The 14,507-nt window shown below is 51.7% G+C and overlaps 1 protein-coding gene across 1 annotated transcript in view; it reads left to right on the top strand.

The window, feature by feature from the left end:
* The first annotated feature begins 13,196 nt into the window (after nt 1–13,196).
* The window catches only part of FIBCD1 (fibrinogen C domain containing 1), a 64,429-nt gene continuing 63,118 nt past the window's right edge, over nt 13,197–14,507 (top strand). The window contains exon 1 of the mRNA XM_066610862.1: nt 13,197–13,268. Coding sequence (XP_066466959.1) covers nt 13,197–13,268 — 72 coding nt within the window. The remainder of the gene's footprint in view (nt 13,269–14,507) is intronic.

Below are 14,507 nucleotides of genomic sequence, written 5' to 3'. Positions count from 1 at the left end.
AATCCATCACAGGCCACAGTGGGTATGTGCAACCTCCTGGTTTTAAAAGTAGCAAGGGAGTGGTCAATAGGTTACACGGATCTTGTGTGTTCCCTGAAACATCTGGTGAGCCACTGTGAGATACAGGAAGCTGGACTAGATGGGCCTAAGGCCTGATCCAGTGGGGCTGTTCTTATGTTCTAAACTACAATTCCCAGGAAGCCTTGCAGGTCTCTTGTTATCTGGTGTGCTCCCTGGGGCATTTGGTGGGCCGCTGTGAGATACAGGAAGCTGGACTAGATGGGCCTATGGCCTGATCCAGTGGGGCTGCTCTTATGTTCTTATGCTCCCTGGGGCATTTGGTGGGCCGCCGTGAGATACAGGAAGCTGGACTAGATGGGCCTATGGCCTGATCCAGTGGGGCTGCTCTTATGTTCTTATGCTCCCTGGGGCATTTGGTGGGCCACTGTGAGATCCAGGTAGCTGGACTAGATGGGCCTATGGCCTGATCCAGTGGGGCTGCTCTTATGTTCTTATGCTCCCTGGGGCATTTGGTGGGCCACTGTGAGATCCAGGAAGCTGGACTAGATGGGCCTATGGCCTAATCCAGTGGGGCTGCTCTTATGTTCTTATGCTCCCTGGGGCATTTGGTGGGCCGCTGTGAGATACAGGAAGCTGGACTAGATGGGCCTTTGGCCTGATCCAGCAGAGCTCTTCTTATGTTCTTATACTCGGGGTGCCATCTCAGCTTCCGGGAAGGGTCTCCCTTCCTGCTTGTCTCATATTTGCGCCATCTCTGGTTCTTGGCCACCTTGATGGGTAGCACTACGCTTGGCATAGTGGACAATACTGTGTGGATTTCACTTTTCAGCCCTTCACGACCAGACTGGATCAGCATCCAACTCCTGAGACTTCACTGTCTGTTTGGATAACCTTTCCACTTGGTTGTACTGTGATTTCCATCCAGAGAAGAAAAAATGTCTTGACCAGCCTGCCGTGGAGACGGAAATAAAACAGAGCAAACAAAAACAGCCTTAAAACACAAACACCTCCAAATCTCTGTGCCTAAGTCCCTTGTGAACCATTACAGTACAGACAAACGAGCCAAGCTCCTGCAACTCCGTAAGGGCAGAGGACTAAGCTAACATTAAGAGAAGGTCTGCGGCAGCTTCCCAAACACCATATACCATCAGCTGCTAATGGGGAGATTAGGGAAAATCATTTCTCGGCCACGCGTGTGAGACAATGCCGGGAAAAGCCCAGGCTCCATCATCACAACGCCGAACGCTTATCCAAGAGATTTCTGAGTGGGCGAAGCACATCCCAAGGATTATGTTGAGGTCATCCTGGAATTTTGTTAAGCCCATTTTGCAGATGTGGAAGACTGAGGCTGAAGGAAGAGTGCCATTTTTGGAATCAAATATAAAACCACCATAAATTGGGGGGGGGAACCCCACCATTTTTCTGACCCTCAATTTCTCAGGCCTGTGTAATGAGAAGAATGTGTATGTCCATCCAAGGATTATATTGAGGTCATCCTGGAATTTTGTTAAGCCCATTTTGCAGATGTGGAAGACTGAGGCTGAAGGAAGAGTACCATTTTTGGAATCAAATATAAAACCACCATAAATTGGGGGGGAGGAACCCCACCATTTTTCTGACCCTCAGTTTCTCAGGCTTGTGTAATGAGAAGAATGTGTATGTCCGTCCAAGGTACTTCAGATGGATGAAGGGGTTTATTTACGATTCCATTCAATTTCTTTTATCCAATGAGCAGTAGGTGGTCAGCAGAGGCCCCACAGGTCATGTCAAATCATTCATTCCGTCATCTATCTAATCTTTCGTTTCTACAGCCCTTCCCTTTCTTTCTCTCCATCCACCCATCTTGCCTTTTACATAGGCCCAAGGCAGCTTCTCAAGATTCGAAAACCCCAACTGTCTTTATTTTAAAATAATTCCAGGTGGTCTTTCGGTCCCACCGAGTCAGCGAGCAATAAAACGACACAAAGAAGAGACCATGGTAAAAACTCATTTTAAAACTAGCCAGAGGTAAACAACGTCAAAGAACGTAGCAGAGAACAGACACCAAAAGTTGAGCCACTGTACTAGCAATTCCTGGGCACACCAGGCAAAACACATAAGGCTTAATTGCCTGTGTAGAAAACAGGGATGGAGTTGTTGGACCTCCTAGTGGAAAGGATTCTACAAGCCGGGGGGGTCGGGTCACCACTAAGGAGGCCCTGTCTCACGGTGGTGGCGGGTCGGGGAGATGAAAACTCCCTCACCCCAGCTATGTCAAGCTTGATAGTTAATAACCAGAACCTCAGATTTTTCCAGACACGCTCTTGGGGCAATTACATTCAGGCTGTTGTCATATCTCCTTCCTCACAGTTTGCTGTCTATCACCACAAAACACATCACACCGACCACAACAAGAATAAAACCAAAAATCAATGTAGAGTATTAAAGATAGCCGTCGAGCCGCAAGGACGGAACAGACAAACCAATTCAGCCAGCAGCAAAATAACAGCAACTGAAAATATGGCATCCCCACGAAGACGTGAAATCTTTGGCACACCCCAAAATGCACTCAGCGGTGACCCATGGCTTACGGGGTGCTTGTGGTCAGGGGAACAGCAGGAGACTATTTTTCTTCCTTCCAAAGCAATTTCTCGGGACAGGATTTGGTCAGGGGAACAGCAGGAGACTATTTTTCTTCCTTCCAAAGCAATTTCTCGGGACAGGATTTGGTCGTTGACCCAGTCACGACGTTTCGAGCCCTAGCCCCTGCGCGTCTACTCAGAAGTAAGTCACATTAGAGCCAGTTGGGCTTACTCCCAGGTACGCGTGGACAGGATTGCCCGGATTTAATGAGAGCAGCTGGCCTGCGTTTAAGCATTTCAGGATAACGGATGGCCGATAAGCAATGACATTTTCTTTTTTTTTGGAGGACGGCCGACAAACGACGGCATTTAGGGCACAATCCTAACCAGGTCTACTCAGAAGTAAGCCCCATTTTATTCAATGGGGCTTACTCTCAGGAAAGTGTGGCTAGGATTGCAGCCTTAAAAAAAAAAATTCAAAATGTCTATTGCAATGCGTTGTGTGCATTTGACAAGACTAGCTTACCGTAGCCGGAAGGGGGGCCCTTATGCGCCGGGTCCAATTGACCGAAGCCGGCCCTGACTGCGGTTCACACCCCCCACTGCCCCTTGTTCCAGCACCCAAAGCCAGCCTCAAAAATCTGCACCCCTCCCTTTGATTCGGCTTTGGGAAGTCTGTGTTGGGCAAACACAGTTCAATATTTCTTGGCGCAAGTTTGGGTGCGATTCACCATTATTAAAAAGACGAGGAAGAAGAGGGGCTTGATCTTTTCCATGTCGGCAGCCGGTTGCCAAGTCTCTCTCTCTCTCTCTCTCTCTCTCTCTCTCTCTCTCGTTGCAGCCTCCTCTGGGGAATTCTGACAACGTGAATTTAAACACACTTACGCTGAGCAGAGAGGGAAAGAGGCAGTGTCTGTGTAGTCCCAGCTGGGAGAACTCTGGCAGGAGAGACAGAGAAAGCTGTGTATTTATTAGTCGAGCCAGGAAGTCTGGACTGTAACCACTGGGACCAATTTCCCCGAGGATGCTGTAAAATAGTTGGCAGCAGGCAGAGAGAGACTGGAACTGCTGGGGAGGGGGCCGAGAGGGGCTTATAGGAGGCAGCCCCCATACCGCAGGCCCTCTCCGTCGCTTGCCTTCAAGCGGGTCTCTTCAAAACGGGTCTACGGCAGGAATAAATCCTATTGTCAGGGCCTGGAAAGGCAATTAAACCCATTCAGATGTATCAAAACATTTGTGCGGCAAAATTGACAGCTGTCCCACAGGAAAAGTGAGATTTTTTTTTTTTTAAAGCTTGCTTTCTGTAACTTGCTTGCACTCTTTCTATGCTCTGGAGCTGGCGGTTCTCAACCGGTGGAAGAGGAGGACTCCATTTCAGTTGATCTTGTCTTTTACCAGGAGCCTAAGAGGAGTTCGAGCAACCAGCAGGAATTTTGCAACGGTGAACAGGAAGTAGGAAGGAATTCTACTCAACGGGGAGTAGAGCAGTGGGCTAGAGTGTCTCCTTTCCTTTGTAGCTAAGGCAGCCTGGTGACGATGAGGCAGTTACCATCCTGGCCCACGTTGGGAGACTCACAGCCCAATCCAAACAACTAAACATTTACCTTGCACGTTCAACACTACTTAGCATTACTCATTATTTTAAAAGGGACAAGATTTGGCGGCTGACAAGGAACAAAGCTGAGCTTAACAGCTGACCTGCATTTAGTGTTTCATGACAACCGATGGCCGACAAGCAACGGCGCGGTCGCTAGTTGATGGTGGATGACGGCTGGCAAGCCACAGTGTTTAGTATTTGATGATCACAGGCGGCTGGTGTGCAGTGGCATTTACGATGTGGACAACTTCACCAAACGTATACGCATCTGGGCACAGCAAGGGACGAGCGTACCACCTCCCCAGAGTGCCACCCTGGGACAAGCGCACCGCAACGGAGCCCACGCTCCCTTCCAATTTCCTCTTCTCAATCCTCTTCTTATTGTAGCCTTCAGCCTGTCACACTCAGCGGTTGTCGACAGAGCAAAAGCAAAAGACAAAAGCAAAAAAAATTCCATTCCATCAATTGGACCTGCTCTCTCTCCCATCTCCCTCCCCCTCCATCAGCTCTCCCCCCCCGCTATTGAATTATGGGTTTATGTCAAGGTATGTTAGATGCTAAATTAAACGTCAGCCCACTGTACTTTCCCCGGTTGTAGCCGCAGCAAATGACTTGGCTGGACTTGGAAAATATCCAGTTGCTCAGTTCGGTGTGACAGGTCCACTGAATCACCCCCTCAGTAGATTTTTCCGGGCCGCGTGAAGCCAAGATAAATTTATTTTTAATGGTAAATTTTGTTGTCAGAGTTAAGTTGAAACAGCTTTTAGCAAGCAGCGGCTCCGGGCCGCTTTGGCTGCGGGGTCACCGCGCACAGGGCTTGGTTGGGGGGGACGCCTGCTGGATGGCCTTCCGTGGGAGTCGGTGGCTGGAGGTGTGTGTGCCCACAATGCCGGACCGCGAAATTTCTTTATTCTGCTCGCCGGCGATCCCACAGAATGAACTCAGATGGCTGAAAAGGCACAACCTGGCATGGTTGTGAGGTCTGCGCTTCCAAAATGTTTTAGGATTGAACAGGGGAAGATCTCCACTATGGAGTCAGTAAACTGGGTCCATCTGGTTATGTTGACTGCCTGGGCCTTTGAGAAAGGGATTTCAGCAGAGAGTACGATCTTTCTTTTGGGCCCCTTCTGGGGGCACAAAGTTTTTTGGGGGTCCTTTCTGGGGTACAGAGTTTCTTTCAGACCCCTTCCTTTCTCCACCGGATCGTAATTTCCCACATAAGAACATCATAAGAGCCTCGCTGGATCAGGCCAAAGGCCCATCTAGTCCAGCTTCCTGTATCTCACAGTGGCCCACCAAATGCCCCAAAGAGCACACCAGATAACAAGAGACCTGGAACCTGGTGCCCTCCCTTGTCAGCTGAACATAAGAAGAGCCCCACTGGATAAGGCCATAGGCCTACCTTGTCCAGCTTCCTGTAACTCACAGCGGCCCACCAAATGCCCCAGGGAGCATAAGAACATAAGAGCAGCCCCACTGGATCAGGCCATAGGCCCATCTAGTCCAGCGTCCTGTATCTCACAGCAGCCCACCAAATGCCCCAGGGAGCATAAGAACATAAGAGCAGCCCCACTGGATCAGGCCATAGGCCCATCTAGTCCAGCGTCCTGTATCTCACAGTGGCCCACCAAATGCCCCAGGGAGCACACCAGACAGCAAGAGACCTGCATCCTGGTGCCCTCCCTTGTCAGCTGAACATAAGAACATCAGAAGAGCCCTGCTGGATCAGGCCAAAGGCCCATCTAGTCCAGCTTCCTGGATCTCACAGTGGCCCACCAAATACCTCAGGGCACACGCAAGACAAGACACCAGGAAATGTCCAGCTCACCTCCTTTGGCCTCCTTTTTGACCCAGGTACAATATACCCCCTGCAACCCCACTCATGGCAGCATCAGACACTAGCAACATCTATGGAAGCTTTCTGAGCGATAGAGCAAGCTTTTCCCTACGTGGAGATGTGAGGGGTCAAACTCATAACCTTCCACAGGCTCTCTGCGGCTGAGATAACAGCCTGTCCCCACAAGCTGAAGGTCTCGGGTTTAGGTCTTGGGGTCCAATCTAGCTCCCCCCCCTCCAAGAACGGTCACCAGGTCTCTCTCCCCTGTCTCCAACTTTACGGTAAAAGTGGTGGGGAAGGGACATTAAAACTTGTAGCAACAAATCTGAGCACACTCTGAGGAAGTCTTTGCTCTCGTTCTCCAGATTTCGGTATGACTAGACTTGTGGGCCGTTAGAAGAGAGCATTGCAAAGGGAAGTGGAACAGAAGCCAATTGGGATGGAGAAGGAGACATCTACTGGCCACCTCCAGCACTCATTCTTTTCCCATTCCCTGGCTTCAAGAAGGGGAAAGGAAATGAAGAACAGAGTGAAAAAGGAAGAGCGAAGAAGAAGAGAACGGGGGGCTAGAGTGTCTCTGCCCCTCTAGCATGCTATTCTCTTCTGCATTCTCTCTTCTGGGCTGTTTGCCTCTTCTTTTTTTTCAAACCTAGGTAGAGAGTTAAGAGATAAGTAAGGTAAGCTAAGTGAAGGGGAACAGCACTCTCCATATTGTCTCAGACACTGGATGGCCTTGGGCTGGCTCTGCCTAGATGCATAGCTAAGGAATGTGGCACCAGGGGGGCACAAAAAATTTTTAATACCCTCCAACACCCCAGATTTTTAACACCCCCTCCACAAACATCTTAAAGGCCTCCAAGGGAAGTCCCTCCAAGGGACTTCTGGTTTTTGCCAAAAACCTAAGTGCGTTTTAGAGGTGTCTAAGTCACCCCTTCAAGGTATGGCACCCTGAGCAATGTACCCCCTTTAGCTACACCACCAGGTGTGCTCTTAAAGCCTGTAAACCGCACATCAGGGACAGAGCAGCTCCAACATGACCGAAGATGACCGCAGAGCCAAAAACAGTGGCCTCAATGAACTGATACTCCCCTGTCCTTGCCACCTCCTAAATTTTGGTCTCCTCCGTTTCTCTAATAGCTTCGACAACTGGAAGCTTAATGTAGCATGAGAAGCCCGGCGCTTGTGTTATTTTAGCTTCATTAACGCTCCACAAGGAAAACAAAAAACCGGTGGGTTTTTGGGGGGGGCCCAAAACACCCAGCCTTAAAATATCCCTGGGCCGCATCCAACACCGCTCTCTTCTGCACACCTCATTGCGAGGCAAAAGAGACGAAGACGGCACGCAGAGGGGCCAGGATGCACGGGAAGATGCAACCTGCGTGCAGAGTACCAGGAGGATATCAGGACATTCTCACCAGAGGCCACCAGGGTTTGGGTCACCCGGCGCAAGAGCTCATTGCCTCACCCCCATACCAGACCATACAGAATAAGTTACAATATCATGGTGGTTGGCAACCTTCAGTCTCGAAAGACGATGGTATAAGCCTACAGCACCAGGTATTCCCAGGCGGTCTCCCATCCAAGTACTAACCAGGCCTGACCCTGCTTAGCTTCCAAGAACACGGTATAAGCCTACAGCACCCAGTATTCCCTGGCGGTCTCCCATCCAAGTACTAACCAGGTCTGACCCTGCTTAGCTTCCAAGATCATGGTATAAGCCTACAGCACCCGGTATTCCCTGGCGGTCTCCCATCCAAGTACTAACCAGGTCTGACCCTGCTTAGCTTCCAAGATTATGGTATAAGCCTACAGCACCCGGTATTCCCTGGCGGTCTCTCATCCAAGTACTAACCAGGCCTGACCCTGCTTAGCTTCCAAGATCATGGTATAAGCCTATAGCACCCAGTATTCCCTGGCGGTCTCTCATCCAAGTACTAACCAGGCCTGACCCTGCCTAGCTTCCGAGATCAGGCATGTGCAGAGTACATACGCACAGCCTAAATGCAAGGACTTCACAAGGGTTGGGGTCACCCCCCATTCACTTTATAACATGATGGTGTTGTTCATACATATGCATTTTCCAGGTTCCCAAAATTTTGGCCACTAGCGGCTTGACCCCTCCCTCCCAGGGTGTCACCCAACGGAGGAAGGGCAGTATAAAAGCATGAACAATATATACCGATGCATTCTGGGCCACGTATGTAACTCTTTGGCATCCCAGTTTAAAAGTCTCTTCAACGCAATGGGACGGAAGCGCCCGGAATTTAACACTTCCTCCAGAAGTCCAGGCAGGCAGCCCCAGTCACTCAGGACCTGTTAAGGTGGCTGGCGTGGTGGATAGGACCACAAGGCATCACCAGGGATTTGACCAGAAGCATTTCCAGAGGTGGGCTTGAGGCAGGCACAAGGAGGATGTGGCCATTGCCCCGAAATTCACTGCAAGGGGAGATATTTGACTCAAACACAGACACAGACACAGACACACACACACACACACAGAGAGAGAGAGAGAGAGAGAGAGAGAGAGAGAGAGAGAGAGAGAGAGATTCTCTCTGATTGCTTTGCAAGCAACTAGGGAATGAGTAAGAAATGATGCACACTTGCAGCTAACGGTCTAAATCTGCAATGCTGTATAATTAATTAGCGGGGGCATGCTGAAGGAAAGGCTTAGACAGGTTGGAAGTTGGGGAGCCTTCCCCTTCTCCCTCTGCAAAGTCACCCGGAACCTGTCCCATGCCAGCTTAGGTGTAGCACCCTAACCTGGCACCCAGGGCAGTGACATCATGCTGTCATGCCCGGGGGGGGGGGCAGTGATGTCACATGACAACATTTCCAGGGCTCTCTCTGGCAGCGCAAAGGCAAAAGCTCCGGGCTGTCCCTGGAAAAGGAGGTGCTGGCCACCCACGTGGGGCTGCTTCTCCTCTGGGAGCCTCCAACGGGGATGGCTTGGGGCACGGGAAACTGCCGCAGCGTCCTCTGTAACTAGGGCACAGCCTGGGGCCAGTCTTGCGCCCTCCTTTGGCTGAGCACCTGGGGTGTGCGCCCTTAAGACTCCACCCTAGTTACGGCTCGGCTTACATTCTGGGCTAATGCCCAAAGAGCCACTCTTCCCACTTCTACAAACAGTGGGCCCTCGGTCTCCGTGGGGGATCCATTCCAGCAACCCACTACGGATCCCAATTTCTACATATAATCAAATTTGCAGAAGGTCCTCACATGATCAGAAGGGTCTTTTGGTCATGTCCAGAGGTCTTCTGATCTCAGAAGCTAAGCAGAGTCAGGCCTGGTTAGTACTTGGATGGGAGACCGCCTGGGAATACCGGGTGCTGTAGGCTTATACCATGATCTCGGAAGCTAAGCAGGGTCTGGCCTGGTTAGTACTTGGATGGGAGACCGCCTGGGAATACCGGGTGCTGTAGGCTTATACCATGATCTCGGAAGCTAAGCAGGGTCAGGCCTGGTTAGTACTTGGATGGGAGACCGCCTGGGAATACCGGGTGCTGTAGGCTTATACCATGATCTTGGAAGCTAAGCAGGCTCAGGCCTGGTTAGTACTTGGATGGGAGACCGCCTGGGAATACCGGGTGCTGTAGGCTTCTACCATAGTCTTTCGAGACTGAAGGTTGCCAACCATCAGAGGTCTTCTGAAGCCCGCCTTATCCAAGGGCTCACACCCCTGGATAAGGAGGGCCCGCTGTACAGCAGCAGCTTTCCAAGGCTTCTTGGACCTTGCCAGACTGCACTTGTGCACTCTTCCCCCTCCCCCATCTCTCCCTCCCCCTCCCCTCAATTCTCACCTGCAGTAGCCATCAACAGCGTTATCCAGGTTGGTGGAGACTGGAGAGCTCCCACTGCCTGTTTCCTAATGTGAAACACCAAGGCAAATTTGCAAGGGGTACCGTGCAGAGAGAGAGCCATGGGGACTCTTAGCTGGCCCATCTAGGAGGTCAACTGAGGCAGTCATCTAGGGCAGCAGATTTGTTGGGAGTTGACCACCTCTATCTGCCCAGCTCACTTCCACAACCTCCTCTTCCTCATCCCCATCGGAGAAGGAAGACAAGAACTGGACAGGAGAGGAGAAGAGAGTGGGAGCCTAGAGCGGCCAGGCCACCACCCCGACCTCCTGCACACTTCCTCCTCAGCTCTGCCCCCTTCTTCCTTTGCCAGTTGGAGAAGCAGATGCTTCCATCACCTAAATAGCCGGCAGAAATCTAAGTAGCCCGATTGAAAAGGCTGAGGTGCTACTCAAGGTTGGCAACCTTCAGTCTGGAAAAACTCTGGTATCGCGCTCTGAAAGGTGGTTCTGGAACAGCGTCTAGTGTGGCTGAAAAGGCCGATTCGAGAGTGACAATCCCTTCCACACTGGGAGCAACTGCAGTCTGTCCCTGGCCTGTCTCCCTGGCTATGGGCCTTCCTTCTTTGCCTCTTTGCCTCAGACTGCTGGCCAAGTGTCTCTTCAAACTGGGAAAGGCCATGCTGCACAGCCTGCCTCCAAGCGGGCCGCTCAGAGGCCAGGGTTTCCCACCTGTTGAGGTCCACCCCTTAAGGCCTTCAGATCCCTCTTGCAGATGTCCTTGTATCGCACTCAAGGTAAGGGGACAATATCCCCTTACTGGCAACCTCCAGCCACCTCCTAACCTCCTCCTAACCTGCTCTGGATACAGCATATGCCACACGGCCCCCCTTTGTGCTATACATGCGTAGGATGACCTCTTCCTTGAGCTGATAAATGATCCCTCTCTGCTTGCCTCCCATATTATTATTTCAAATTATTGAGAATATTCCCAACCTGCTTTGCAACAAAAACGTCCCCGGTGCAGTTTATGTCGGAAATACAGACAGCCTGTAAACCACTTTGGGGTCTTGCCAATTTCCCCACTGAGAGACGATTTAAAAAAAAAACACATTATATATATATTTATATATAGGATAACTTTTCCAATTAATTCCCAACAAACAAATGGTAATAAAAAACGCCGGCCAAAAACAATACAAGGAAATCTCCAAAAGTACACGCTCGGAAGTTATTACTGGTTCCAGCGGCCAACGGCGCATAGCAAATGAAAATAAAATTATAACCATCAACCTGGCGCAGCTTTCCAAGAGGACGCCGGAATCACTGGAGGAGAAACGGAACGGCTTTGACCGGCATCTGTGTTTGTTTTAATCTCGGCTTTTTAATTGATTTCTACATTGGCGGTTTTCGTTTTTTCTCCCGGTTATCGCAAGCTGCTTTGCGCGCACCTGTTGAAATAGATCTAAATCAACACCACAATTCTCCCCCCCCCCCATTAGGATGAGGGAGTTTCGCTTCAATGGCCATATAGCCCCTAATGGGGGCATGTCAAGATGGGTGAGGCGTTCCTGTCTTTAAGGAGGGCTGCATTGAATCACACAATATAGCTGTTTGGGGGGGGCATGCGCTGCTAGAGACGTTGCTCTGGGGTGCGCTGAGCCCCACATCTATGCAAAAATCTAAACCCTGCCAGAGCTGGAGAGGCTTTTGGGGGAGGACATGCTGGAAAGGTAAGGAAGAAAGCAGGTTCTGGTCCAGAACTTACGGGAGCATGGCTCGCTTTCCCTGAATGTGTGGACCGATTCTGCAACCCGAAGGGTCACACTGAAGCCCCCCCGGCTCTCGTGGCCTTTTTGCACGCACAAATTACCACGTCGCAAAGGGCGTTTGCTAAAATCAAGCAGTGCGAGAGTTGGAACAGGCAAGTGGAAATTAATCTGCGGAACTCCTTGCCACAGGGTGTGACGATGAAAGGGTTGGACAGCTTTCTGGAAGAAAAGTCATTACAGCTTACAAGCCCGGATGGGTATGTGTAACTACCTCAAAATGCCAGGTGGAAGGGAGGGCACCAGGATGCAGGACACTTGCTGCCCTGTGTGCTCTCTGAGGCCCCTGGTGGGCCACTGAGAGATACAGGAAGCTGGACTAGATGGGTCTGGTCCAGTGGGGCTCTTCTGATGTTGTTGTCTACTGCCCTCCTCAGGCTGCGCCATGCGCATGTATGAACCACCCCAGACAGCTGCCACATCTGAGCTGCGGCCAGGAGGGTGCTGGCAAAGAGAAGAGATTTTCATTAAGCAGCTCTTGGCACCCAAAGGCAAGAGGATTAGACCTGCTAAATGGAGGCAAAGGAGAAGTTGCGGGTGCCTCTTATGCTCTCCTGCCCTCCCTTCCTGGCGCACCCATGCGCGATGGTGAGGGATTGTTCCACGCAACTTCCAAAAGGACCCCCACCCCCCCCTTGAGGAGTCCCCAGGGAGAGAGGCAGGGTAGACCCTGAGAATGCGCCAATCGACTCTGCCCCCCCCACTCTTTGCCATCCATGCACACATCCTCGCCTTCCACCCGGCACACGTGAAGCAAAGTTCATACGTGCGCCTCCAGCCCCCCCACCTAGCTGGGGCCAACTTCACCTGGCTGCCCAGAGGCACTCAGGAATCTCCAAGTCAGGGAGTTTCAACCTAGCCCCCACCAACCCTCCAGCCCCTCCCCAAGAGGGGTCCAGATTTCTCTAGGAGGGTCACCAGAACCCCCCTTCTGCCCCTTGAGACCCCCCCAAGAGGGGTCCAGATTTCTCTAGGTGGGTCACCAGAACCCCCCCTTCTGCCCCTTGAGACCCCCCCAAGAGGGGTCCAGATTTCTCTAGGTGGGTCATCAGTGTCAAGTGCCCAGGGCTACATTTTCTAGTAGGGCTGCCGAAGTGGAAGCCACTGTTTTGCTTTTAAATATATATAGCATTTTTTTTCCACCATTTTTAAGGTGCTTTATTCTCTCCCCCCCCCCCATCTGCCTGAGCTCAAGGGGGTGGGGAAGAAGGAGGAGGAGAGAGACAGAGACTGAACAAGACCTGCCCAGCTCCAGAAAGAAGCCAAGAGCTCCCCACCAAGAGGGCACGGGAGAGATCGCTGCCCCCCCCAAGCTTTTTTTTCCCCCCTGCAAGGGGGAGACCCCCTTTCTTTGGGGTGCTGTGCGTTCATTCATCTTGATCTTTGCCCTCTTCCAACTGGGAACTCTCTGCCTGCCCAGCGATCCTCCATCAACGCCCCCCCCCCAAATAGAGGACTGTTTGGGAGTGCAACGAGGGACCCTCGTGGACTGGCTTCAGCAGCCTTGCAGCCCCCTCCCCAACCAGCCAGCCAACCTACCTGCCCCCTACTCTGAAAGATGGTCAACGATCGCTGGAAAAATGTGGGGGGAGCGGCTCAACTGGAGGATGGACCGCAGGAGAAATCCCAGGTAGGGGTTTGCTGTGGGTATTATTTGGGGAGGGGGGTGTTAGCATGAATGGGAAGGAAACGGGTGAACCAGGAGGGGGGAGAGAGAGAGAGAGAGAGAGAGACTTTTCAACTGGGGTGGTAAATGGGTTCTTTAATTGGGATCCAATCCGGATTTAATTCATTCGAATTTAATCCGGATTTAATTAATTCGGATTGAATCCGGATTTAATTAATTCGGATTGAATCCGGATTTAATTAATTCGGATTGAATCCGGATTCAATCCGGACTGTGTCTCCTCTCCCCCCCACACACTTGAAATCAGGGTAGTGCATCTATGTGCTAAAGTGGGTAGGTAGAGAACCCCCCCCCACACACACACACTTTCACACACCCCCAGTCTTTCCAAACCTGCTGCTGCGACACCAGGGGAAAGACCAGACTCTGATGGGAGCCACTCCGGATTAAAGCCAAGGGACTTGCCACCATGGGGGAGGAAGACAAACTTTTCCAGCCCGCTGTGGATCTGGGTCCCCCCTCGGTCCAGCCTTCCTGCCTGCCACGAGATTGCAGTGTTGGGGGGGGGGGGGGAAATGGTAAGGGGGTTAAGGAAATGGGGGGATTCACACATTACACACATGTACCCTACTTCTTTGTGGGTAGAGAGAAAGAGTGCCTTCTCCGTCCCATTCCCCCGCTTGCCACCAAGTGGAATGGCATTTCGTTGTCCCAGCACAAGAGCACTGCGGACTTGTGGTGGGGGGGTAAGCATTGCCCTGGCACCATTGCCCCATTGGCAAAGCTTGGCTTTAAGTGCAGGCAGGAGCTGGCATGTCGTCCCTGCCTCGCCGCTCCCCTGGGGACACGGCAGGAACTTGTGTTGTTGGCGGTTGGCAACTGCCCCTTGAATTATTTAGCTTATTTATTTACAGAGAGAGAGAGAGAAATGTCACATCACTCTTCCTGGCTCCGCGGCAAGGCTGCGCAATGGGCGAGTGGAGGAATGAGCCTGGCACTGTGGAAACCTTCCCAGGGCTCCTACTGAAATGGTCGGTCCCAGAGGAGAAGTGCTGGCACTCCTCGGGTGACCACCCACCCTGTAGATTCCCTGCCCACCCTGTGTAATGTTGGCTTGACACCCCCATTCGGGGCAGCCCGCTTCACAATGTGGGTGTGGGACTGGACTTTAGAGGGCATGCGCCAAGCCATGCGCGCGCATGCCCGGCGCAAGCATGCACGGATGCGTTTGCAGGAGAAGCC

The sequence above is a fragment of the Tiliqua scincoides genome, chromosome 16, assembly GCF_035046505.1.
Source record: "Tiliqua scincoides isolate rTilSci1 chromosome 16, rTilSci1.hap2, whole genome shotgun sequence".
In the NCBI taxonomy this organism is placed as follows: Eukaryota; Metazoa; Chordata; class Lepidosauria; order Squamata; family Scincidae; genus Tiliqua; species Tiliqua scincoides.
Note: the sequence above shows the minus strand (reverse complement) of the source record. Positions and strands in the feature narration are given on the sequence as shown.